Source organism: Neoarius graeffei, chromosome 7 (genome assembly GCF_027579695.1).
Source record: "Neoarius graeffei isolate fNeoGra1 chromosome 7, fNeoGra1.pri, whole genome shotgun sequence".
Classification (NCBI taxonomy): domain Eukaryota; kingdom Metazoa; phylum Chordata; class Actinopteri; order Siluriformes; family Ariidae; genus Neoarius; species Neoarius graeffei.
In genome coordinates this window covers 26,609,718-26,635,854 of record NC_083575.1, presented here as the reverse complement: position 1 = coordinate 26,635,854, position 26,137 = coordinate 26,609,718, and the positions used below count along the sequence as shown (strand labels likewise).

The 26,137-nt window shown below is 41.1% G+C and overlaps 1 protein-coding gene across 1 annotated transcript in view; it reads right to left on the bottom strand.

Annotated features, from left to right (window-relative positions):
* The window catches only part of csmd1a (CUB and Sushi multiple domains 1a), an 800,422-nt gene that overhangs the window by 168,223 nt on the left and 606,062 nt on the right, over window positions 1–26,137 (bottom strand). Inside the window, exons 34-35 of the mRNA XM_060924925.1 lie at window positions 24,550–24,674; window positions 24,013–24,109 (exon numbers count right to left, since the gene is read on the bottom strand). Coding sequence (XP_060780908.1) covers window positions 24,013–24,109; window positions 24,550–24,674 — 222 coding nt within the window. The remainder of the gene's footprint in view (window positions 1–24,012; window positions 24,110–24,549; window positions 24,675–26,137) is intronic.

Below are 26,137 nucleotides of genomic sequence, written 5' to 3'. Positions count from 1 at the left end.
TACATTTTACAATTATAATCCCAAATCAGAAAAAGTTGGGACAGCAAGGAAAATGCAAATAAAAAGAAAGCAGCGGTTTCTGAATTTAATTTGACTTCATTGCTGACAGTATGGACCCAAGCTGTTTCATGTTTTGTCTGGTCAACTTCATTTCATTGACTTCATGTGATTTGAAACAGGTGATGTCAACAGGTGATTATAATCATGATTTGGTACAAAATCAGTATCCAGGAAAGGCCTAGACTTTGAGAAGCAAAGATGGGCTAAGGATCTCAAGTCAACAAATGCATAAAAAATTATTATTAACATTTAAAAACAATGTTCCTCAAAAAAAGATACGAAGGTATTTGGATATCTCACCCTCTGTGGTACATAATATCATTAAATGATTCAAGGAATCTGGAGGAATTTTTAAAGTGCAAGGGTGCAAGCCTAAGCCGAACACCCATGATCTCCGATACCTCAGACAGCACTGCATTAAGAAGGCATCTGGGATGGACCATTACACTGTGCGCACAATTATTAGGCAAGTTGTATTCCTGATGATTAATTTTATCGTTGAACAAATACAGTGCTCTCAGTCAATCCAAATTGTTAATAAACCTAAAACCAGAATGATTAACAAAGGAAAGGGGAGTTTAGGCCTTCTCAGGGAAATATACAAGTGTGCAGAATTATTAGGCAACATTTAGTGTGCAGAATTATTATGCAACTAAATGAAAAGCTTAAAGTTTCCCATCTCACTTGTTTATTTTAATTTTCAGTGTAACAAATAAACAACTCAGAATTAACAAATAAACACTTCTAGCATTTCAAAAATATTCAGTGACCAATATAGCCACCCTTCTTTTCAATAACTGCCATGAGCCTTCCATCCAGTCTGTTAGTTTTTTGATTTGTTGACAATCAACTTTTTGTGCAGGAGCAACCACGGCCTCCCAAATGCTATTCAGAGTGGTGTATTGTCTTCCCTCGCTGTAAATCTCATGCTTAAGAAGGGGCCACAAGTACTCAATAGGGTTTAAGTCAGGTGAGGAAGGGGGCCATGTCATTACTTTGTCATCTTTAAGGCCTTTGCGGGCTCGCCAAGCAGTGGAGTACTAGGGTGCATGTGATGGTGCATTGTTCTGCATAACAATCATGGCCTTCTTGAATGATGCAGACTTCTTCCCATACCACTGCTTGAAGAATGTATCTTTTAGAAACTGGCAGTAGGTTTGGGAGTTGATGTTAAGTCCATCTTCAACCTGAAATGGTCAAACTAGCTCATCCTTAATAATAGCAGCCCATGCCATTACCCCTCCACCACCTTGCTGGTGTCTGAGTCAAAGTGCCCTGTGTCCATTAGTTATCCAGCTATGGGCCCATCCATCTGGTCTATCCAGAGTCACTCTCATTTCATCCATCCATAAAACCTTTGGAAAATCTGTCTTCAGATATTTCTTGGCCCAATCTTGACATTTCAACTTGTGAGTCTTGTTTAGTGGTGGTCGTGTTTCAGCCTTCCTTACCTTGGCCATGTCTCTGAGCACTGAACACCTTGTCCTTCTGGACACTCCAGGTCGGTTGCAGTTCTAGAATATTGTGGCACTGGAGGATAATGGGTTCCTGGTAGCTTCATGTTTAATCCTTCTCAAGTCTTTTGCGGTTAATTTGTGTCTTTTCTTCTCCACACATTTTTTGCGACCCTGTTGACTATTTGCAACAAAACGTTTGATTGTTCTGTGCTCACATTTCTATAGCTTAGCTATTTCAAGAGTGCTGCATCCCTCTGATAGGCATTTTACAATTTTAGTCTTTTCAGTGTCTGTTAAATCTCTTTTTTGGCCCATTTTGCCTGAGATAAAGAAGCTGCCTAATAATTATGCACACCTTAATATAGAGTATTAATGACTTTAGGTCACACCCTCCCTCATTACACAAATAAATACCACCTGAGAATGCTTAAATCCAATTAGCATTCAAGTGTATCTAGCTTGCGGTTGGAAAACATGCATAGAAATAATGGTAGGGTCAGAGTACTCACTTGCCTAATAATTGTGCACACAGTGTAAACATTGTGGTCAGATGAATCAGTATTTCAGGCCATTTTCAAAGAAATTGACACTATGGACCAAAGACAAAAAGGACCATCCAGACTGTCACCAGCAACAAGTCCAAAAGTCAGGGTGTGTCATGGTATGGAGTTGTCAGTGCCCTTGGCAAAGGTAACTTACACTTCTATGACGACAGCATTAATACAGAAAAGTACATTAAGGTTTTGGAGCAGCATACGCTGCCTTGAAGACGACATCTTTTCCAAGGATATTTCAATAAGACAATGTAAAACCAAATTCTGCACACATTACAAAAGGAATGGCTATGGAAGAAGAGGGTGCCTGTCCCCTCTGTAAGCAACAGAGAATGTGGGGCCAATTTTGAAACGAAAAAATGTGAGAACAACAACAAGCTGGTACTGTTGCACACCTTAAGACTTGTTTGCAGAAAGAATGGGACAAAATAACACCTGAAACACTTCATCACTTGGTGTCTTCAGTCTCTAAACATCTTTTAAGTGTTGTGAGAAGGCATGGAAACATTACAAAGTGGTAAATGCTTTATTGTCCCAACTTTTTAAAAAAAAAATGTGTTACAAGAATCAAAATTGAAAAATGCTTATTTTGGGAAAAAAAAACAGACAACAATAAAATTCATGAGGTAAAAGACCAAATAATGTATTGTTTTGAGTGCAATACAGACCAAAAAATATTTACAAACCATTGTTTTCCCTTTTAATTTTAACAAACCGTCCCAAACATAGGTGATAAAGAAGGCAACTGGACTTGCTTGAAATCCTTGAAGACGTTTCAGCTCTCATCTGAAAGGCTTCTTCAGTTCTGTCTGAGTAGTGGAGAGTTCCAGGTATTTATCCTCTAGTGGACCAAAAGCAACCCTAAGGAGAGTTGCTGAGGTCACATGGGTAATTGACACTCTCAGGCCCTGTCCACACGGCAACGGATTCAGGTGAATCTGATAAAATTATTTATCGTTTCGGCCTGGCGTCCACACGGCACCGGCGTTTTGGGTGCCCCAAAATGAAATCTTTTGAGAACGGGTTCCAGAGTGGAAAAATCTGGCAACGGCGCCGTTGCGAAGTCATCTGGATGAGTAGAACGGATTTGTTTATGATGACATCACAACCACATGACTGTCAGTGCTTCACGCTGGGTAGAAGTGTAACGAAGTCGATGCAAGTTGTCAACAAATCCTATAACTTGGTTCATGAAACACGCTTACAAAATATTTTCACTGCTTTCCAAAAACAAAAACAATCCCTCCAGCAAAAATAGGGAAAAAAAGGAGCGATTTCACCTCTTCAGATGTTGGTTTAAGTCCGACAATACATTCCTCAAAAAGGGTGTAGAAGAACAAAGTAATCCATCAACGTGTAGCATTCAATTTATTCCGGACCATTAAAGAATTCTGGAGGATATCAGAATGTTCGCGTACCGGCTTCCATCTACCCCCATTCATTTCTCTTTCCGCGTCTTTCGTTTTACGCTACTGATTAATAATCAAAACTTTATGTGGCTGATGCTACAGAAGAAGGGGTTTATGCGCATGCGTCTACTTCTTCTATTGTTCTGGTGTCTCCGATGGGACCGTCTTACAGCACACGTAGAGGTGTGGCATGTGTATTGCATCGTTTTCAGCAAGCGTTGCGTTGCCATATGTACCTGATATTTTACTGATCCGTTGCCCATGTGGATGCGATATTTAAAAAAAAAAATCTCGTTGCCGTTGTCGTGTGAATGTAGCCTCAGGTGGGGTTTACATTAGACCGTATCAGCGGATCATCAGATTAACGTTTTTAAAACGATTAGTGTGCACACAGCAACACCAATACACGATTCGCGTGCACACAGCAATGCCAATACACGGATACGCTCGGCTCCGCAGGCATCCTGCGCTCCAAATCACTCCGCCCTGAACAGCGAGTGCCCTCTGGAGGGTGCGCACTCCGGCCCTGCGCAGCTCACAGAGTGCGCGAGTGAAGTGCACGAGCAGTAATTCGGGACTGAGCCGCTGTGTGTGTGCTCTCAGTGCATATCGGGCATGCGCGTCACTTACCACTTGCAAGTGGAAGGATGGCAAGCCTAAAGACAATCATAACTACACAATGGGCAGTATTTGCATCAGTATTTGCAGTATTTTCATACTTTTATACTCTTTAATGAAAGGTGATACAAGGCGGAAGTCCGCGCCGTTTTTCAGCAGTCGCGTCACATGACCAACACCAGCGAATCAGGAAGGTGGATGTCACAGTGACGTTGTCCAATGACGACGCTCAGCACAGCGTATCCGCGTATTCTCAATGTTTACACAGCACCGGACCAGACACGATCTAGATTGAATACGTGAACCCTGGCGGATTCCCGTTTCCCGGTGTTTTAATGTAAATGGACAGTGCATCTGCGAAGAAAACGAGACAGATATGGTCTAATGTAAACTTGGCCTCAGTCATCCTGTAGGTTGTTAGAGTCCCTGGAGGCCAGGTGTAAACTGTGTTAGCAGCCTAGAGGGTCATTAGGGTGATCTGTGGGTCGTTGGGTCTGTCTGCCATCATGTGAGTCATTGAAGTCAGCTGAGTTTTGGTGTGGATGTGTATTCAGTTTTCTGGGAAGTGTGCCAAGGACTGCATTGTAGGTGGCTGATAAGTGGTGTCTCAGGCTACATCCACACGACAACGGCAACGAGATTTTTTTTTTAGCAGGTAAAAAAAAAATATCGTGTCCACATGGGCACAACGCTTGCTGAAAACGATGCAATACACATGCCACACCTCTACGTGCACTGTAAGACGGTCCCATCGGAGACACCAGAACAATAGAAGAAGTAGAACGCATGTGCATAAACCCCTTCTTCTACCCAGCGTGAATGAGTGAGTGCTGCTTGTTCTAGTCATGTGGTTGTGACGTCATCGTAAACAAATCCGTTCTACTCATCCAGACGACTTCGCAATGGCGCCGTTGCCAGATTTTTCCACTCTGGAAACCGTTCTCAAAAAATATCGTTTTGGGGCACCCAAAACGCTGGTGCCGTGTGGACGCCAGGCCGAAACGATAAAAAATTTTATCGGATTCACCTGAATCCATTGCCGTGTGGACAGGGCCTCAGTCATCCTGTAGGTTGTTAGAGTCCCTGGAGGCCAGGTGTAAACTGTGTTAGCAGCCTAGAGGGTCATTAGGGTGATCTGTGGGTTGTTGAGTCTGTCTGCCATCATGCGAGTCATTGAAGTCAGCTGAGGCCCTGTCCACACGGCAATGGATTCAGGTGACTCCGATACAATTGCTTATCGTTTAGGCCTGGCGTCCACACGGCACCGGCGTTTTGGGTGCCCAAAACGCAATCTTTTTGAGAACGGGTTCCAGAGTGGAAAGATCTGGCAACGTTGCCGTTGCGAAGTCGTCTGGATGAGTAGAACGGATTTGTTTACAATGATGTCACAACCACATGACTGTGAGTGCTTCACGCCGGGTAGAAGTGTAACGAACTCGATGCGAGTTGTCAACAAATCCTATAACTTGGTTCATGAAACGCGCTTACAAAATATTTTCACTGTGAATATTTATTGTGTAATGGTGCAAAGTGAGAGAGAGAGAAAATAGCCCTTAGGGCAGAGTCAATCCCGCCAGCAAAAATAGGGAAAAAAAGGAGCGATCTCACCTCTTCAGATGTTGGTTTAAGTCCTACACAACATTCCTCAAAAAGGGCGTAGAACAACAAATTAATCCATCAACGTGTAGTATTCAATTTATTCCGGACCATTAAAGACGCCGCCTTCCGCGTAGAATCATACGTCATCCTCGTCGCCATATTGGATAGGTCAAAGCGGAGAATAAAGATGCCTCATTCATGTGCTGTGTTTAACTGTACCAACAGGTTACCGTCCAAACGAGATCACATGGGATTACCTTTTACAGGTGAGACTGGAAAAATACTTTTCATTGTATTTGGTCATTATAACGTAATTTTACGAACAGATTTTCCTGACTTTGTGGCTAATATGAAGTCTCGCGCATAATAGTTTATGCGCATGCGTCCTTACTTCTTCTATTGTTCTGGTGTCTCCGAAGGGACCGTCTTACAGCGCCCCTAGAGGTGTGGCATGTGTATTGCATCGTTTTCAGCAAGCGTTGCGTTGCCATATGGACCTGATATTTTACTGATCGTTGCCCATTTGCACGCGATATTTTTTTAAATAACATCTCGTTGCCATTGTCGTGTGGATGTAGCCTGAGTTTTGGTGTGGATGTGTATTCAGTTTTCTGGGAAGTGTGCCAAGGACTGCATTGTAGGTGGCTGATAAGTGGTGTCTCAGGCTACATCCACACAACGGCAACGAGATGTTATTTAAAAAAATATCGCGTCCAAATGGGCAACAATCAATAAAATAACAGGTCCATATGGCAACGCAACGCTTGCTGAAAACGATGCAATACACATGCCACACCTCTAGGGGCGCTGTAAGACGGTCCCTTCAGAGACACCAGAACAATAGAAGAAGTAAGGACGCATGCGCATAAACTATTATGCGCAAGACTTCATATTAGCCACAAAGTCAGGAAAATCTGTTCGTAAAATTACATTATAATGACCAAATACAATGAAAAGTATTTTTCCAGTCTCACCTGTGAAAGGTAATCCCATGTGATCTTGTTTGGACAGCAAACCTGTTGGTACGGTTAAACGCAGCTAATCTTTATTCTCCGCTTTGACCTTTCCAATATGGTGGCGAGGATGACGTATGATTCTACGCGGAAGGCGGCGTCTTTAATGGTCCGGAATAAATTGAATGCTACACGTTGATGGATTAATTTGCTCCTCTACGCCCTTTTTGAGGAATGTACTGTAGGACTAAAACCAACATCTGAAGAGGTGAGATCGCTCCTTTTTTCCCCTATTTTTGCTGGCGGGATTGACTCTGCCCTAAGGGCAGAGTCTCTCTCTCTCTCTCTCTCTCACTTTGCACCATTACACAATAAATATTCACAGTGAAAATATTTTGTAAGCGCGTTTCATGAACCAAGTTATAGGATTTGTTGACAACTCGCATCGCATCACAATGAGAAGATCATTGGCACTACTAGTGTTAAGAATCAGACCATTTCATAAATGAATATTTTGCTGTAGAGCTGCAGAGTTTGTACAATTGCATGTTTTTGCTTCACTATTACTGTCACTATTCTGCTTCTTGCATTACTACTGTGAACTAACACTGAACATAATAATAATAATAATAATAATAATAATAATAATAATAATAATATCCAAGCTCGTGTTTCACTCTCACTAGTGCTCTGTAAGGCTTTTTCCTGGTGATATCCTGGTGATATTCGTTACACTTCTACCCGGCGTGAAGCACTCACAGTCATGTGGTTGTGACGTCATCGTAAACAAATCCGTTCTACTCATCCAGACGACTTCACACCGGCAACGTTGCCAGATCTTTCCACTCTGGAACCCGTTCTCAAAAAGATTGCGTTTTGGGCACCCAAAACGCCGGTGCCGTGTGGACGCCAGGCCTAAACGATAAGCAATTGTATCGGAGTCACCTGAATCCGTTGCCGTGTGGACAGGGCCTCAGACCACCTCCTCTGTTCAATGATGGTTGTCCGAGGTTGATGAAGATAGCTTCTTTTACTCCTCTTTCAAACCACTGGTCTTCTCTGGCTAAAATGCGTACATTGCAGTCCTGAAACGAGTGTCCTTTGTTATTGAGATGAAGATAGACTGCAGAGTCCTGGCCTGAGGAACTGGCTCTCCTGTGTTCAGCCATGCGCCTGTGAAGCGGTTGTTTCATTTCCATGTACAGGTCTGTGCATTCCTCACTGCATTGAATTTTGTACACTATGTTGTCCTGTTTGTGTCTGGGTATTCTGTCCTTAGGGTGGACCAATTTCTGCCTCAGAGTGTTACTGGGTCTGAAATGTACAGGAATGTTGTGTTTGTAGAAGATCCTCCTGAGTTTCTCAGAAAGTCCAGAAATGTAGGGATTGACAATGTTCTTGTGTTTGTTGCTGTTTTCTTCCCTGTCCATTATGTTTCTTTTTCTGTTCTTGATGAAAGCCCAGTTGGGATACCCACACTTCTGAAGTGCTTCCTTGATGTGTTTTTGCTCCTTCTCTTTTCCCTCTACCATTGTAGGAATGTTCTGAGCCCTGTTGTGTAGCGTCCTAATGACCCCTAATTTGTGTTTCAATGGGTGGCGAGAGTCAAACAGTAGGCACTGGTCTGTGTGTGTGGGTTTCCAGTAGACCTCAGTCGACCTTGCTTTTAGTCGAATAGAGGATAAATACCTGGAACTCCCCACTACTCAGACAGAACTGAATAAGCCTTTTGGATGGGAGGTGAAACGTCTTCAAGAATTTCAAGCAAGTCCAGTTGCCTTCTTTATCACCTACGGTTCACAATGGCCTGGATGACTGAGAACATTCACAGACATACCGTCCCAACTTTTTTTGATTTGGGGTGGTTCACACATGAAACTTTTGTCAAAGCCAGTGGATTCATATTAATGGTATTGAGAAAATAAATATTTAATATGAAAATAAATTAGGAAAGCAAGACAACATAAATCCAGAAATTAAAATAAATAAGTACTATATACTCTCAAGTGAGCCATATCACAGTGATCATGAACTTGATGTATTTACTTTCTCAAAACAGCAAGCTGTATGGTGACTGTTATAGATGTTACAGGTCAGAATCGTAGGTCAGGTGGAATTTTTCAACATAAGTTAGAATTTTTAACCCAGTTCATAATTTGCTACTTGTATTAGGGAGATTGACTATATCTAGGGGGGCAGCACGGTGGTGTAGTGGTTAGCACTATCACCTCACAGCAAGAAGGTCCTGGGTTCGAGCCCAGCAGCCAATGAAGGCCTTTCTGTGTGGAGTTTGCATGTTCTCCCCGTGTCTGTGTGGGTTTCCTCAGGGTGCTCTGGTTTCTCCCACAGTCCAAAGACATGCAGGTTAGGTTAATTGGTGGCTCTAAATTGACTGTAGGTGTGAGTGTGAGTGTGAATGGTTGTTTGTCTCTATGTGTCAGCCCTATGATGACCTGGCGACTTGTCCAGGGTGTACCCCGCCTCTCGCCCATAGTCAGCTGGGATAGGCTCCAGCTTTCCTGCGACCCTGTAGAACAGGATAAGCGGCTACAGATAATGGATGGATGGACTATATCTAGGGTTCAGTTTAGGGTTAGGATTTGGGAAGACTTTGTATTTCCAACAACTTGATGACAATAAGACTGGACTCATTAATAAATTCAAAATATATATCATTCCTACCACTGCAATTGTCGCTGGTCTAGTGGTTAAGGTGTTGGGTTAAGGACTAGAACGTTCTGAGTTTGAATCCCAGTTAAGTATGGAAAATGATATTTTTAAAAAATGCTAATTAGATAGATAGGAATAGGTCAATCGACAGACAAGAGGAAATACTAGGTAGGTGTCGACAGAGAGGAAGTGGATGGAAGAAAGAGAGACAAAAGAAATGATGGAAAAGACTTTTAAGAATCATAGAGAATCCAAAATTTTACCTAGGTTGGAAATTATGAACTAGGTTAAAAATTTTAACCCAGGTCAAAAAAAAAAAAAATCACCTAGGTTGAAATTTTTTGATGTGTAACATAGATTTAATCTACTTATGTGACTTTGTTGACTGATCTAAAGTAAATACTACTATAAACTCATTAAAACATTGATGCGATATTAATTTATTGTTGATTTATGAATTCACTTGTCCAGGGTGTACCCCGCCTCTCACCCACAGCCAGCTGGAATAGGCTCCAGTTTGCCTGTGACCCTGTAGAACAGGATAAGCAGCTACAGATAATGAGATGAGATGAGATGAGATGAGATAATGGATGGCTGGATGGATCTATGAATTCAGAGTTCTGAGTAGGTATTCCATGTTAAGGAGACTTTGGTTTTTCCTAGTTGGAGGTTGGACATTCCATGTTGTGAGCTTTAGCTGAACATGGCATAATACTCTGTCATGATATTAACAGAGTCCACAAGATATAAATGTCTACTCAAATATTACTCAGTTGGCTGTTAATGTATGCATGTCATTATTTTTCTGATGCACTAATGATTAGTGTATTATAAATTCACCATTATGAGACATTCATTAAATATTTGTACGTATACTGCTTCTATAATTAACAGTTATTCCATGAAATCGAGTTGTGCATGAGCTGATAGCCAATGAGGGGCATAGTGCTGAGCTGACTATAAAGGCCTCTGCATGCTCTTGCGACAAGTCTTTCGCAGATAGCTTTTCGCAGACAGTTGTAATTTATCGTTGAGCGGGGAGTAACAGGCGTGCGCAATGTTATTCACCGGCACAACGCAAGGGGGCGTGAAGTCACGAAATCGCTAGGAGTAGTTGGTGGGTGTGGTTAGTGGAGTGTTTATCCTCCAGTTACTTATAATGACTAGAACTGGAGTCGTATAGATGTACGTACTTCCTCACTTCCTCGATCAACCGCTCTTCGTGCTGCTCCATCTTCGCTCGTGTTTTTAAAAATGGCGGTAGTGAAAACAAACCAAACTGGGAAAGTAGGGAAGCGGAAGTGCGTGTACAGCGGATGTAGAGTGGACCAATCGGAGCCCTATTGTCTGCGACGCTGTCTGCGAGGCTTCTGCGGTGGTCACAATTTTTGGGAGGTGCGCGCATAGCGTCTGCGAAGGTGGGGGGGTTACGCAGACGCTATCTGCGGCGCCGTCTGCGAGGACTGGGTTGTCAGCATAAATTGGCCTTAAGCCATGTATGGTGAGATTGAGTGGAATAATTCTTTTATTATATCCACAGTCACTGGATTTTGAGAAACAGAGCATTTTTATTTTTAGCGAATTTGATAAATAAAAACTTATTCCGACAAAATAATTTCCGCTTAGGCAGACTTTTTAAAAACCTATCGATGGCTGCATGACTTGACTTTAGTGTGTTTTTTTTTTTTTTTGTAGAAAATGCCGTCTTGCTGTTGTGCTGAGGTATAGAATAGCTTTAGACATTTATTTAATTCTTCCTTGGACATTTCAGTTCTGTAATTTTCAAACTTCTTTGAGCTTTTGAACCAGTCTAAAAAAATTCAATAAATTTTAATGTTTAAAGATGAAGAATGTAAACAAACCGGTGAAATGACAGTATCAATTTGTGAAAAATGTTATAATAATAATTCTTGAAAAAAAAAAAAAACATGTTCTTATCAGGGCGGCACGGTGGTGTAGTGGTTAGCGCTGTCGCCTCACAGCAAGAAGGTCCTGGGTTCGAGCCCCGTGGCCGGCGAGGGCCTTTCTGTGCGGAGTTTGCATGTTCTCCCCGTGTCCTCGTGGGTTTCCTCCGGGTGCTCCGGTTTCCCCCAAAGACATGCAGGTTAGGTTAACTGGTGACTCTAAATTGAGCGTAGGTGTGGATGTGAGTGTGAATGGTTGTCTGTGTCTATGTGTCAGCCCTGTGATGACCTGGCGACTTGTCCAGGGTGTACCCCGCCTTTCGCCCGTAGTCAGCTGGGATAGGCTCCAGCTTGCCTGCGACCCTGTAGAACAGGATAAAGCAGCTAGAGGAGATGAGATGTTCTTATCATCAAATACTTTCATTCCATATTTTGTTGCTTTTTTTGTGTGTATTTTTTGGTGTTTTGTTTTCGCACAAGCAAGTGCGCAAAATGAACCACATGCCAAATGAACTGTCCTAACAGTCAGAAAGTATTTCTTGCATGCTGCTGTCCATTCAATGCTGTGCTCCAAAAATAGTGAAAAGTGGTAGAAAAATTGAGCACGCTATGTTCTGCAATATGCATGCGCTGAAATCTGACCGTTAAACATCCCTTAAGAGATCACCATTTTTTATGAAGCAGCAGACAACACCAGCTTTAAACAAAAAACACCTCTTTTTTGTTTTTAAACCAGAGACAAAAATGTCTTGACATGTCCTTCAGCCATGAACAGAAATTTACATCTATATTTACACATCAGTCCTGCTGAAGGAAAATCCTCAGTATGGACCCTGCCTTCACCATCTTATCTAAAAATCATACAAAGGTGCTCAGGAATCATTTCTCCATTCAACTGCAATATAAATAATATCAGATTTGTTCTTCTGAGTAACTCATGCCTCAGGTGGAACAATCCGCTGGGTCCCCTGGATGAACCCTGGACTGACTGTGGCATACTGATGAACACAACACACACTGCTTTACTTTCTTCATTACTAATAACAGCAACCACACAGCCTGTTGACCATTTAACAGTTATTCCACCAAATTGAGTTGTACATGAGCTGATAGCATGTAGCACTGAGTTGGCTATAAGCCATGTACAATGAGATTGAATGGAATAAGTAGCAATTTGTGAAAAAATGCTATAATAATAATAATAATTCTTGAAAAATGAATAAAGATACGTTCTTACCATCAAATACTTTTATTCCATATTTTGTTCCTTTTTTTGTATTTTTTGGGGTTTTGTTTTCAAGTAGAGTTTTTATTTCATCCTTGGTTGGTTCAGCAACATGCTCCACCATTTTGCTTTTCTCTACTCACAGGACATGAGCTGATATCCTAGTAGTAGAGCAGCCAATCAGAGCGCGTGATTGCTATCATAATGTGGATAGAATAAATATGATTATATGTTTCCTTTTTCTCTAACATATGCTCATGTTATACATGTTTCACTGTAGAAGACCTTCAGGACAATATACAGCAATTTCCTGTCACATGGCTGGTGTGATGGCAGAACTAGGTTTGTTTGACGAGGATGCTGCCTCGTCGATAAACCATATTAATCTTCAGACCATTTGGTTATGAATCTTTTCAGTATCAGGTACTTGAGGCTGGGGGACATGGGGCTGTTTTCACATTTTATAAATCTCTTTGGATCATCTGCCAAATGCCTAATGACTAAATGGAAATGTAATGGAAATGCTCGTCGCATTAATAAAGTGCAAACTCTATTGCCATTCTTTACCTTGAGGCTTTTGAGAGACTCATCAGAAGTGGCTGGGAAGTTGTTGTTCGAATCAGTGTTTCGACTTTTGGCGGTTAAATGTAGACTATGCCTCTGTATAAAGGTCCTTGGTGAAAGACACCCTATATGTATAATGGATTGTAGTAATACTATGCGTTCTGTGGGATTTTGAATAAAGTATATGGGGACATAGTAATTCATCGCTAGCTCATTTTTCAACAAAATTGGCAGGATTCCTCCAAACTGCGTCCATGGTGAAGAATTACAGCCATGTATTACGGATTTTGTGGAGTGCGCCTTTAATACAGACTCTGTCTTTAATGGGGAGAAAAATGCAGCTCGTGATACATTAATATAATTACATGTCCCAAATGCTTGAAGTAAAGATAAATTGTAGGAGTCACCTAAAAAATATGTATTGCTTAAAAGTAAAGGGGGAAAAAAAAAAACTTGCACAACTGTAATTGATCAGCAACAATTAGTCCTGCATGATTAAAAAAAGATCGGGAGACAGGAACACACACACACACACACACACACACACACCCAAAAGATTGCGAGACAGGAACACAAAATATTTCTGGCATTTTAATTAACAGTATATTCCGCATGGAATTTGAAACCTGATAAATGATAAATAAAATGTCGTATAGACAAAAGCTGAACATAAAAGTCAGGTCTTTGAATCTGGCCCCAAGACCTCATCCATAATGCCTCTTGATTCCTTGATACCATGTGTTTGCCATGCTTTTAATGGCACTGGGACAGTATAATTTGGACCACTGAATCCCAGATGTGGAGAAATGATCAGTTTTTTGAGCTTCTTCAATCACAGGGACGTGTCAGGTGTATTTGCTGGGCACTTTTCGAAGTGATTGGTGAATAAGCAGGGGGTCTCAGTGTTCAGCATCTGTGCTGGGAGAAACAGGAGTGTGGCAGTCAGAGTGAGCTCATGCCAGTCAGAATGTGCCGCAGGGCACTTGGGTGACCTTTTGCTAGTGTCCTACTGTGCCAGTGGGTTGAGTCGAGTACAGACATGTTGAAAGTGGTGCTGCAGGACTAGACACAATTCACTCCAGTGGGAGGACACTGGCAAGAAGATTAAACCTCCCACCTTTTAGGAGGATCTGAGTCCCTCTTTTCACTCCTGTTATAAGCAATTTGCTTTGTGAGGTTTCTGTAAATAGATATGCTGCATTTGGGAAATCAACACTGCTCAAGCATTGTTTCCTCTTTTTTTTGTATAGTTTGTAAAAATCACATGACTACTATTAATGCATTATTTATATATACACACACAGTATGGGCAATTCTTCAGCAGAGAGGTCAAAATTATGAAATTATTAAAATTGCCTTAACTTGTCAGCTCAGTGATATTACCAACGTTGTAGTCGAGTCACTAAACCTCAACTTGAATCCTCTATTGATCCGAGTCGAGTCCGAGAAGAAGACTCCAACCACACCATTTGACGGTAGCTGTTTCAGCGCCATTAACATTAGTTTGTTTCTGAACATGACGTATGAACAGGTGAATGTGTATTCTCTTTGTCAGGGAGTGCAAAGTATTCTGTCGGAGATGGTTGGGAGACGGATGTAAGTGCAGAAGGTGTGCTTATTAATACAAGTGAAGACGGTAAACGATCCAGAATTGCAGGCAAAATCATAAAACAGTGAAACAGGCAATAGGTTGAGTGAGGCACAAACAGGCTATCGTAGACTCGGCAGAATCAAAGACGAGAAACAGGAAATCAGGGATTAAGGAAACCAAACAAGGAAATATGGCTCAGTAATGTGTCAACAACACAACTCAATACTTTGCAAAGTAAGTGTGTTTTCACAGTCTTTATATAGGCGCACTGATTGCGCTTTAATCCTGTGCAGGTGCAAGTGTGCACGTGTTTTCCGGAGCGCGCCCAAGAGTTGATCTGATGCACGTGTCAAGGCACGCAGGTGTGACACTCTTGCACAAAATTAGTACAAAAATTAATGCGGCTATAAATATCTTATGCCGAATTATTATGGCATGTGACAAAAAATAAAGAAAAAAATCTGAGTCCTTGTCTCCAATTTACGAGTCCAAATGCAGTTAATGCACGACTCCAAGTCCAAGTCTGAGTCATCGGTGCTCAAGTCCAAGTTGAGTCACGAGTCCTTAAAATTAGGGCACGAGTCGGACTCGAGTCTGAGTCCTGGGCTCGAATACTACAAGCCTGAATATTACTAAAGCATGGAATCCAAGGCAAAATGTACTGAAAACCATATTTAAACTCATCACCCCAATTATAGCAATGTCACTTCAGAGAAATCTTGGTTTGAATTTTAAGAAATGAAAGTTCAGTTTATTTCTAACATAATTCCATTACTGGCTTTTCTTTCCTCATAGAAGATTTTGCATTCAGAGTTAAACATAGCCACTTTTTTCTATGCTTTTTTTGGGTCAAAATGTACCCCAATACAATGTGAAATTTTTATTAAATACCATTATCTTGAGTGGTGGCACGGTGGTGTAGTGGTTAGCGCTGTCGCCTCACAGCAAGAAGGTCCAGGTTCGAGCCCCGGGGCCGGCGAGGGCCTTTCTGTGTGGAGTTTGCATGTTCTCCCCGTGTCCGCGTGGGTTTCCTCCGGGTGCTCCGGTTTCCCCCACAGTCCAAAGACATGCAGGTTAGGTTAACTGGTGACTCTAAATTGACCGTAGGTGTGAATGGTTGTCTGTGTCTATGTATCAGCCCTGTGATGACCTGGCGACTTGTCCAGGGTGTACCCCGCCTTTCGCCCGTAGTCAGCTGGGATAGGCTCCAGCTTGCCTGCGACCCTGTAGAACAGGATAAAGTGGCTAGAGATATTGAGATGAGACCATTATCTTGAGTACTGCAACTAAAAACTTTGCCACATTTTGCTGTGAATGTAATTCCATTACCAAATAACTACCCATATATATATATATATATATATATATATATATATTCTATCTACATTTACTGGATATGAGCAATCGTGTGCTCTGATTGGCTACTCTATGACTAAGATAGATAATATACTGTGAGTAGAGAGAAACAAAATGGCGGCGCGTCTTGCTGAACCAACCGAGGACGAAATAAAAACTCTACTCGAAAACAAAACCCCCAAAAATACAAAAAAAACCCCGCAACAAAATATGGAATAAAAGTATTTGATGCTAAGAACATATCTTTTTTATTTTTCAAGAATTATTATTATTATAGCATATTTCACAAATTGCTACTGTCATTTTGCCAGTTTGTTTACAATCTAAGAGGAAATTATTTTGTCAGACGTTCTGTATAAAGTTTTTATTTATTGAATTTGCAAAAACTAAAAATAAAAAAAAATGCTCTGTTTCTCAAAATCTGGTGAATGTGGATAGAATAAAACAGTTATTCCACTCAATCTCGTAGTGGCACCCTGAACTTCATATTTTGTTGCACAACCTTTAGCATCAATCTCTATAGGTCTCAATAAGACTTCTGCATCTGTCAAGAGGTAGTCTAGCCCACTCTTCCTGAGCAAACTGCTCCATCTGTCTCAGGTTTGAAGGGTGCCATCTCCACACTGCATGTTTCAGCTCTTTCCAGAGATGTTTGATAGGATTCAGATCAGGGCTCATAGAAGACCACTTCAGAATAATCCTATGTTTTGTTCTTCGCCATTCTTGGGTGCTTTTAGCTGTGTGTTTTGGGTCTTTATCCTGTTGGAGCGCCCATGACCTGCCACTGAGACAGAGCTTTCTGACACTAGGTTGTAAATTTCATTCCAGAATGCCTTGATAGTCTTGAGATTTCATTGAGCCTTGAGATTTCATTCAAGGCCCGCTGTGCTAGACAGAGCAAAGCGGCACCAAATCATAACCAAGCCTCCTCTGTGTTTCACAGTAGGTATGGTGCTCTTTTCTTTGAAAGTTTCATTTTTTTTCTTTTGTGGACACAGAGCTCATGTGACTTGCCAAAAAGCTTGAGTTTTGTCTCATCTGTCCAAAGGACATGCTCCCAGAAGTATTATGGCTTGTCAATATGTATTTTATAATAAATTCCAGTCTGTCTTTTTTTTTAAGTTTTTCTTTCAACAATGGAGTCCTCCTGGGTCTTCTTCCATCGAGCCCGCCATCACTCAAAAAGTGACAGATGGTACAAACAGACATTGATGTCCTGGTTTACAGTTATTTAGCACAAAAGCCTTTTAGCAAAAATCTAAAGTCTCTTTGCACAACTTTAAGTTCTTTAGTACAAGATCCAAGAACACTTAATCTTTAGTATGAATACTTAATTTCCACACTACGGTGGATATCATAGTATATACATCCATTTCTGTTCACCAAAGTGCTCAATTAAAAGAAAACAATAGGATTAGAGAAGTGAACATTTTTGCCATCGATCCCATTGTTATTTCAAAGACAGGTTTAAAGAACAATGCAAAAACACAATAGATTTTAATATTATTCAAATAAAGTGCAAGCTGTTTTTGATCTGATCGACTTGTACAAATTATCTAATCTGTGCACTTTTTTCATAAAATCTGTAAATGAGTGTTTGTGGTTTATTGATTTGATAATTTAGTGTTAAATAATATTTTTGGGGCGGCACGGTGGTGTAGTGGTTAGCGCTGTCACCTCACAGCAAGAAGGTCCGGGTTCGAGCCCCGGGGCCAGCGAGGGCCTTTCTGTGTGGAGTTTGCATGTTCTCCCCGTGTCCGTGTGGGTTTCCTCCGGGTGCTCCGGTTTCCCCCACAGTCCAAAGACATGCAGGTTAGGTTAACTGGTGACTCTAAATTGAGCGTAGGTGTGAATGTGAGTGTGAATGGTTGTCTGTGTCTATGTGTCAGCCCTGTGATGACCTGGCGACTTGTCCAGGGTGTACCCCACCTCTCGCCCGTAGTCAGCTGGGATAGGCTCCAGCTTGCCTGCGACCCTGTAGAAGGATAAAGCGGCTAGAGATAATGAGATGAGATGAGATAATATTTTTTAGTGGTTGATAGCATTGAACAAAAAAAGAAATACTGAAATCAAATATAAACACACTGCAACAAAGTGAACTTCCCTGTAAACGAACCACAGCTTTGAGACTTGTCTTGATGATCAAACAACCCTTAGCTACCGTACATCTTAGCGTAATCTCTTCTTCTTCATCTTCTTCTTGCTTGACGATTGACGTTTTATAAACAATTAAGATATTAAAATTTAATTTTCACACAAGTCCTAAAAGTAGATAAAGAGAACCCAGTTAAACAAATGAGACAAAAATATTATACTTGGTCATTTATTTATTGAGGAAAATGATCCAATATTACATATCTGTGAGTGGCAAAAGTATGTGAACCTTTGCTTTCAGTATCTGGTGTGACCCCCTTGTGCAGCAATAACCGCAACTAAATGTTTCCGGTAACTGTTGATCAGTACTGCACACCGGCTTGGAGGAATTTTAGCCCATTCCTCCGTACAGAACAGCTTCAACTCTGGGATGCTGGTGGGTTTCCTCACATGAACTGCTCGCTTCAGGTCCTTCCACAACATTTTGATTGGATTAAGGTCAGGACTTTGACTTGGCCATTCCAAAACATTCACTTTATTCTTCTTTAACCATTCTTTGGTAGAACGACTTGTGTGCTTAGGGTCATTGTCTTGCTGCATGACCCACCTTCTCTTGAGATTCAGTTCATGGACAGATGTCCTGACATTTTCCTTTAGAATTCGCTGGTATAATTCAGAATTCATTGTTCCATCAATGATGGCAAGCTGTCTTGGCCCATATGGGTCCAAACATAAGCTTCTCATTTAAACCCATAAGTTCTATTTTGGTCTCATCCATCCACAAAACGTTTTTCCAATAGCCTTCTGGCTTGTCCACGTGATCTTTAGCAAACTGCAGATGAGCAGCAATGTTCTTTTTGGAGAGCAGTGGCTTTCTCCTTGCAACCCTGCCATGCACACCATTGTTGTTCAGTGTTCTCCTGATGGTGGACTCATGAACATTAGCCAATGTGAGAGAGACCTTCAGTTGCTTAGAAGTTACCCTGGGGTCCTTTGTGACCTCGCTGACTATTACACGCCTTGCTCTTGGAGTGATCTTTGTTGGTCGACCACTCCTGGGGAGGGTAACAATGGTCTTGAATTTCCTCCATTTGTACACAATCTGCCTGACTGTGGATTGGTGGAGTCCAAACTCTTTAGAGATGGTTTTGTAACCTTTTCCAGCCTGATGAGCATCAACAACACTTTTTCTGAGGTCCTCAGAAATCTCATTTGTTCGTGCCATGATACACTTCCACAAACATGTGTTGTGAAGATCAGACTTTGATAGATCCCCATTCTTTAAATAAAACTCACACCTGATTGTCATCCCATTGATTGAAAACACCTGACTCTAATTTCACCTTCAAATTAACTGCTAATCCTAGAGGTTCACATACTTTTGCCACTCACAGGTATGTAATATTGGATCATTGTCCTCAATAAATAAATGACCAAGTATAATATTTTTGTCTCATTTGTTTAACTGAGTTCTCTTTATCTACTTTTAGGACTTGTGTGAAAATCTGATGATGTTTTAGGTCTTTACTTATGCAGAAATATAGAAAATTCTCAAGGGTTCACAAAGTTTCAAGCATCACTGTACATATCGCAACTGTTGGTTACTTCTTAGTCGGCAAAACACGTGTTGTCAAGCATGGCAAGAGACAAAATCCCCCGGTTAATTAATTCAGCAAACGCGTAATTATTGACAGTCAGTTGAATTTGTAATCTGATCAGAAGTGACTGAAGTTATCTATGAAGGTCCCTACAATTCAAGGTTTGTTATGGCTTAACTACAAATATCCAAAGACACCAAAGAATCGGATTTTCAGTCCACGTTTCGGGGATCAACAACTGATCCTTATCATGCACAGCAGCAGAAATTCCGGCTTCTAGTCCCTAAGCAATCATAATAAACCCCTTCCTATATCAAGCTGAGTATTTTTTATTATTATTGTGACCATAATCCAGAGTTGTGCTAAAAGACTTTAGGATTTGTGCTAAAAGTCTTTTGTGCTAAATAACTGGATACCGATGTACCTTGACCTTGGAGTTCAACTTTTATCTCTTTGGACGATGTCCTTGGCTCTTTGTCCACCATTGGCACTATCCTTCTGTTCAGTCTGTGGTCAATTTTCCTCTTGCACCCACGTCCAGGAAGGTTGGTTCCAGTCCCATGGAATTAAACTTCTTAATAATATTTGCAACTGTAGTCACAAACATCGAGCTGCTTGGAGATGATCTTATAGTCTTTGCCTTTAATCTGCTTGTCTATAATTTTCTTTCTGATCTCTTCAAACATCTCTCTCCTTTGCTTTCTCTGGTCCATGTTCAATGTCATGCACACAACGATACCAAACGGCAGAGTGATGATTTTCTCCATTTAAATAGACTGAATGAATGAGTACAAGATTGAAGACATCTGTGATACTAATGAAGGTTCAACAATTATTTTGAAATGATCACTATAATCCAATTATTTATAATCTTTTCTCGAGGTACAACCAAATCTGTCCAGTCTATTTTAGAATATCTTCATAAAATAAACAATAAATCATTAATTTTCTGATTTTTTTTTCTTTAATCTGTGACATACCAAAGACATGCAAGTGTACTTGAGAAAATTGCTTTTAATTTCATTACTTTTCATGAGGAATAAAGCACTGTTTCAATGAGCTGTCAGGGTGAAAATTTGTCCACGTCTGTATGTGTATGTGGGGACACACACACACACACTACTGCATCTCAAAATACTGGAACATTGTGAAAAAGTTCTTTTTTTTTCTGTAATTTAATTGCATGTAGTCAACTGGACCAAGAAACACATGGTATTTATACTGTTTTACTCAAACTTGATATGAAATATTCTAATATTTTTGAGATACTGGATTTCTTATCTCATCTCATCTCATTATCTGTAGCTGCTTTATCCTGTTCTACAGGGTCACAGGCAAGCCGGAGCCTATCCCAGCTGACTACGGGCGAAAGGCGGGGTACACCCTGGACAAGTCGCCAGGTCATCACAGGGCTGATACATAGACACAGACAACCATTCACACTCACATTCACACCTACGGTCAATTTAGAGTCACCAGTTAACCTAACCTGCATGTCTTTGGACTGTGGGGGAAACCGGAGCACCCGGAGGAAACCCATGCAGAGAACATGCAAACTCCACACAGAAAGGCCCTCGCCAGTCACGGGACTCGAAACCGGACCTTCTTGCTGTGAGGCGACAGCACTAACCACTACACCACCGTGCCACCCCATACTGGATTTCTGATTTTCATAAGTGATAAGCCATAATTATCAAAATTAAAAAAAGCCTTGAAATATTTCACTTTACATGAATATAGAATATATGGAAATTTACCTTTTTGAATTAAATTAATTTTTGAATTAAATTACATATATTTTTTCACAATATTCCAATACTTTGAAATGCACCTGTGTGTGTGTATACACATGCATATTTACATGACTCATGACTTCAATTAATCTGGAGCCATTAATAAATAATGATTGATAAGCAATAAATACCCCATTATATTATATGGAAACAAGTGTTTTACTGGGAAATCCACCACTCATTCTTCATACAAGCTACATCTGGGATAAATCTCAATCTGTCACTCATGAGGAAATCAGTGAATTGTTTTGATAAATTTGGGTACTTTTTGTTTGTCAGTGTGTCGATATAATAAAAAGAAAATCACACACTGACTTGAAGATATGAAGTTTATCTTCTCATGTTGAAAAACTCACATTTATCATTATATGATAAAGGTGGGTGACACAATGGTGTAGTGGTTAGCGCTGTCGCCTCACAGTAAGAAGGTCCGGGTTCAAGCCCCGTGGCCAGCGAGGGCTTTTGTGCAGAGTTTGCATGTTCTCCCCGTGTCCGCGTGGGTTTCCTCCGGGTGCTCCGGTTTCCCCCACAGTCCAAAGACATGCAGGTTAGGTTAACTGGTGACTCTAAGGGTGTATTCAGACCAGGATAGTTTGATAGTTCACTTGCTTTGGTCCGAACCAAATGTTTTTTTATTTTTTCATTTTGGTGCGGTTCGCTTTCACACTGTACATTTTAGTAAGCGGACCAAAATCTGTCAACAAAGCCACGCGCCCTGAGGTCGTTCAGCTATTGGTCAGAGACGACACGCGCACAAAGCGTTAAGTTCAAAAGTAGTCATGGAGGCTTTCCGTGCTGTTATTCTTTTTAATGTCATCAAAGCTATATGTTTTTTCCAGTTTTTACTGTTTTCACAATTGTGCGATTACTATGCTGTTGTACAAGTAATTTATCAACGACGACGACAAAGGGCAAGGCGGCTACGGAGGATAGCGCTGATGAGCGCACATCATGTTGTGACAGTTCTGGCTCTTCACGCAATAGATGAATTTCTTTTTTGCGTCGCTAGTACCGCCACTTTTTGAAAGAATGTCCCTGATTTTAATGTAGGTCTGACGGAGTTTCTTCACTTTTAGCCGACATTGTTCTGGGGAGCGCGTGAACCCCTTCTCCTTCATTTTCTCACTGAATACAGCAAACACGTTGGCATTTTTGTGTGTTCTCTCCAAAAGCTCAGATATGTGGACATCTGTCCATATATCCACAAGGGTGCGCGTTTCTTCCTCAGCCCACGTTTGCCCCCTACTCATTTTTTGTACTCGCCTACCACTGGTGACTGAACGACCCTTGACAACCGAAACAGTGTTTGCACTTTGCGGTGGAGTGTCAAGACTCTGTTTCCCATAATGCTCGACAAACAACGGAAGCTCCCGAGGTACAAAAAAGTAAAATTGTCGGATTAGGTCCGGTCTGCTTTCACACCTCCAAAAGATCCGCACCAGGGTTCCTTTGGTCCGGACCGAGTCCGACCTTGCAGCTCGGTCTCGGTCCGCTTGTTTGGTCCGGACCAGAGTTCGGTGGTTTGTATTCAGACCAACCCAAAAGTTCCAGACCAAGGGAAATTTGGTTCGTTTGGTCCAGACCAAACAACGTAGGTGTGAATACGCCCGAAATTGACCGTAGGTGTGAATGTGAGTGTGAATGGTTGTCTGTGTCTATGTGTCAGCCCTGTGATGACCTGGCGACTTGTCCAGGGTGTACTAGTCAGCTGGGATAGGCTCCAGCTTGCCTGCGACCCTGTAGAACAGGATAAAGCAGCTACAGATAATGAGATGAGATGAGAACATTACACAGTGGCACAAAGACATGAAGTTTACCTTCTTGTGTTGAAAATATTTTAACTCATTCGGTTCACTCACTTGTGAATATGTTCACCACTCGAAGATAAACTTCATATCTTCCTGCCACCATGTAATGTCCTCTATATATAATAAGTTTTTTTTTCTTTTATTATTTAATGTAGATTGTTTTATTTGCATGTGAATCACAACAGACTATGCTCTATCAAAGATCTGACCACAACAACAATCATAATATTCCTGCATATTTTTCCAAGATAATATTAAATATATTTAAACCATACTGTATGTCTATCATTAATTAAATTAGTGACATATACAATAATAGATCCTGCACAACACTCATAATATTCAGTCTTTCAATTACAAGCACACAGATATTTAGTTGTGAGAACCCTGTGGCTATAATTAATTGGGTTGACAAGAAAGCACTGCGAGTTGCCAGTCGAACCCCAAACAATCCCCAAAGCTGATACTGTTGTTCATCCAACTTCTAAATGAGGGCATTCATCTGTCATGTCAACGATGGCACAGAGATGGCATTGGCCTGTTCTCAACCTTAGTACTGCCCCATTTTCAAGAGAATAAAATCAGTTGAAGAGATTGGCTTTGAATTTTAATGTGACATCAAAAAAAAAATTAACAAGCCTGGAAGAATGACACACCATGGAGAGACCATGTGCAGCAGGAGTGGCTGAGCTGCTGTCAGCCTAATAGGCTGCCTACTGTAATTAAAGATAAAAAGTGCTTAATGAAGAATCTACTCACCTGAAAAACTGCCAAGCTTTGGCGCAGTCATATCGCCGCCGTCGTAGATCTCTAAGGAATCCCAGTTATGCTCTGTAGCAAAGCTCATGACTTGAATCTGGAAACACCCAGGATGAATGGGTTACCTTTACATACAGGCCAATAAGAGCTTTAATAAGTTACTAACATTTTACTTAAAAGGAGTACTCGTTTCAGAACAGTGTAGTATAAAATATGTAAATGATGCTTCAGAGGATTAGCAGCAAATACATTTCAGTTCTGCATATTTTGCATTGAGATCTTTTTGAATATTTATCAGAACGAGCTTACGCATCATTTTCTCATTCTGCTAAATGTGCAACTGCATAACATTCACATGCTGTCATCCTGTGCTGCCATTGGCACCAAGGCTTTTTCCCCCCAACTCTAAAATTAGCTGGTGTAATTCAGACTGCTTGCAGTGGGGTGAAATGTGTTCCTGGACAAAATGTGTTCCAGTCTGCTGTGTCGTCGGCTCTGGCTTATTGCTTTTGATGAGCTCCTTTTTTCCCCACTTGCCTGAATCCCAGCTCCTTCAGTGACGCTGATTCTCCACACGCAGTTCAGACTGTTCCCATAGGGCTCTGGGAAGCCGGGGGAGAGGATAGTGCCTCGCCTGTCTGTCATATTCCCACTGCACGGAACTGTGGGAGGAAAAGACCTCAGTGTAGTGTCGTGAGTCACAGGATGCTAGAATTATGCTTACTATGGTCCTGCTTAAAATATCATCCACCCATACGAAAACGTCTTCCTATGGGAACATATCGGGTATTTTACTGAAAAAATATCACTGATCAGTTTTTTTTTTCTTTTTTCTGATGGTAATGTTCAAGAATTCATTAATTTAAGCAAATGATGCATAATTCCTGTGTTACTAGAATGTGCCATCAGATCAGTTTAAGAGTTTAAAGAAAAATCCCAAAATCATGTCATCAGAAGGAACTGAATGAAACTCAAATATATCGACCTGGAGCTTTGTGGAAATAACCCAGAACTTTATGTTGCATTTTAAGAAAGCCTCTAAGCTAAGAAATATACCACAGTGGGGCTGCCATGATAAATCTGAGTAAATACTCTTTTTTTTTCCCTTTAGCCAAAAACTTAAGCGAAAGAGTGGTGTCTAGATTGCTTAGCTAATACACAGTTGTGGTCAGAAGTTTACATACAGTGACATGAATGTCATCTTGGATATGAATGTCATGGCAATATTTGGGCTTTCAGTCATTTCTTTGAACTGTTCTTTTTCTGTGGCAGAATGATTGTACAGCATACATATTTAATTTAAAAAAACTAGAATTTGGTGCACACGTTTAAATTTTCTTTGGGTTTTCTGAAATCAACACAGGGTCAAAATTATACACACAGGGTCAAAAATGTACATACACCCACTTAGATTATTAATTCAGAGGTGCTGAAACTTCCAAAATGTCTCTTATCTTGCCAAGGCCAAGGTCTCTTAACTTCTTGTGAGTGATCATGATTGACTACAGCTGGTAGCTTCTCTGTGCCTTCATAAAAAGGGTTTGTTTACAGCACTCACTGGATTGACCAACACACAGTAAAATGGGAAAGTCCAAGGAGCTCAGTGCAGATCTGAGAAAAAGGATCGCAGATATACACAACTCCAGAATGTCTCTTGGAGCCATTTCTAAACAACTGCAAATTCCAAGATCAGTTCAAACAACTGTATCCAAGTTATTGTGAGGTGTAGTCACTTTGCCAAGCCACTTTGCTTCAAGAAAACCCAAACTGTCACCCTCAGCTGAAAGGAAATTGGTTTGGATGGTCAGGAAAAACCTGGGAACCACCATGGCACAGCCCTGCCATGAACTGGAAGCTGATGGATCACTGTTTACAGTTCAGATCGTCATGGACTAAGAGGCTGCTATCCAAGAAATAACCCCTGCTCCAAAATTGACACCTTCAAGCTTAACTAAAGTTTGAAGCTGACCACACGGACAAAGAAAAAGCCTTATGAAGGATAGCTGTATGGTCAGATGAGACAAAGATTGAGTTGTTTGGCCACAATGACCACCATGTACAGAGGAACACTGTACCAGCTGGTGGTGGTGGTAGGATCATCATGCTCTGGGGCTGTTATATTGCC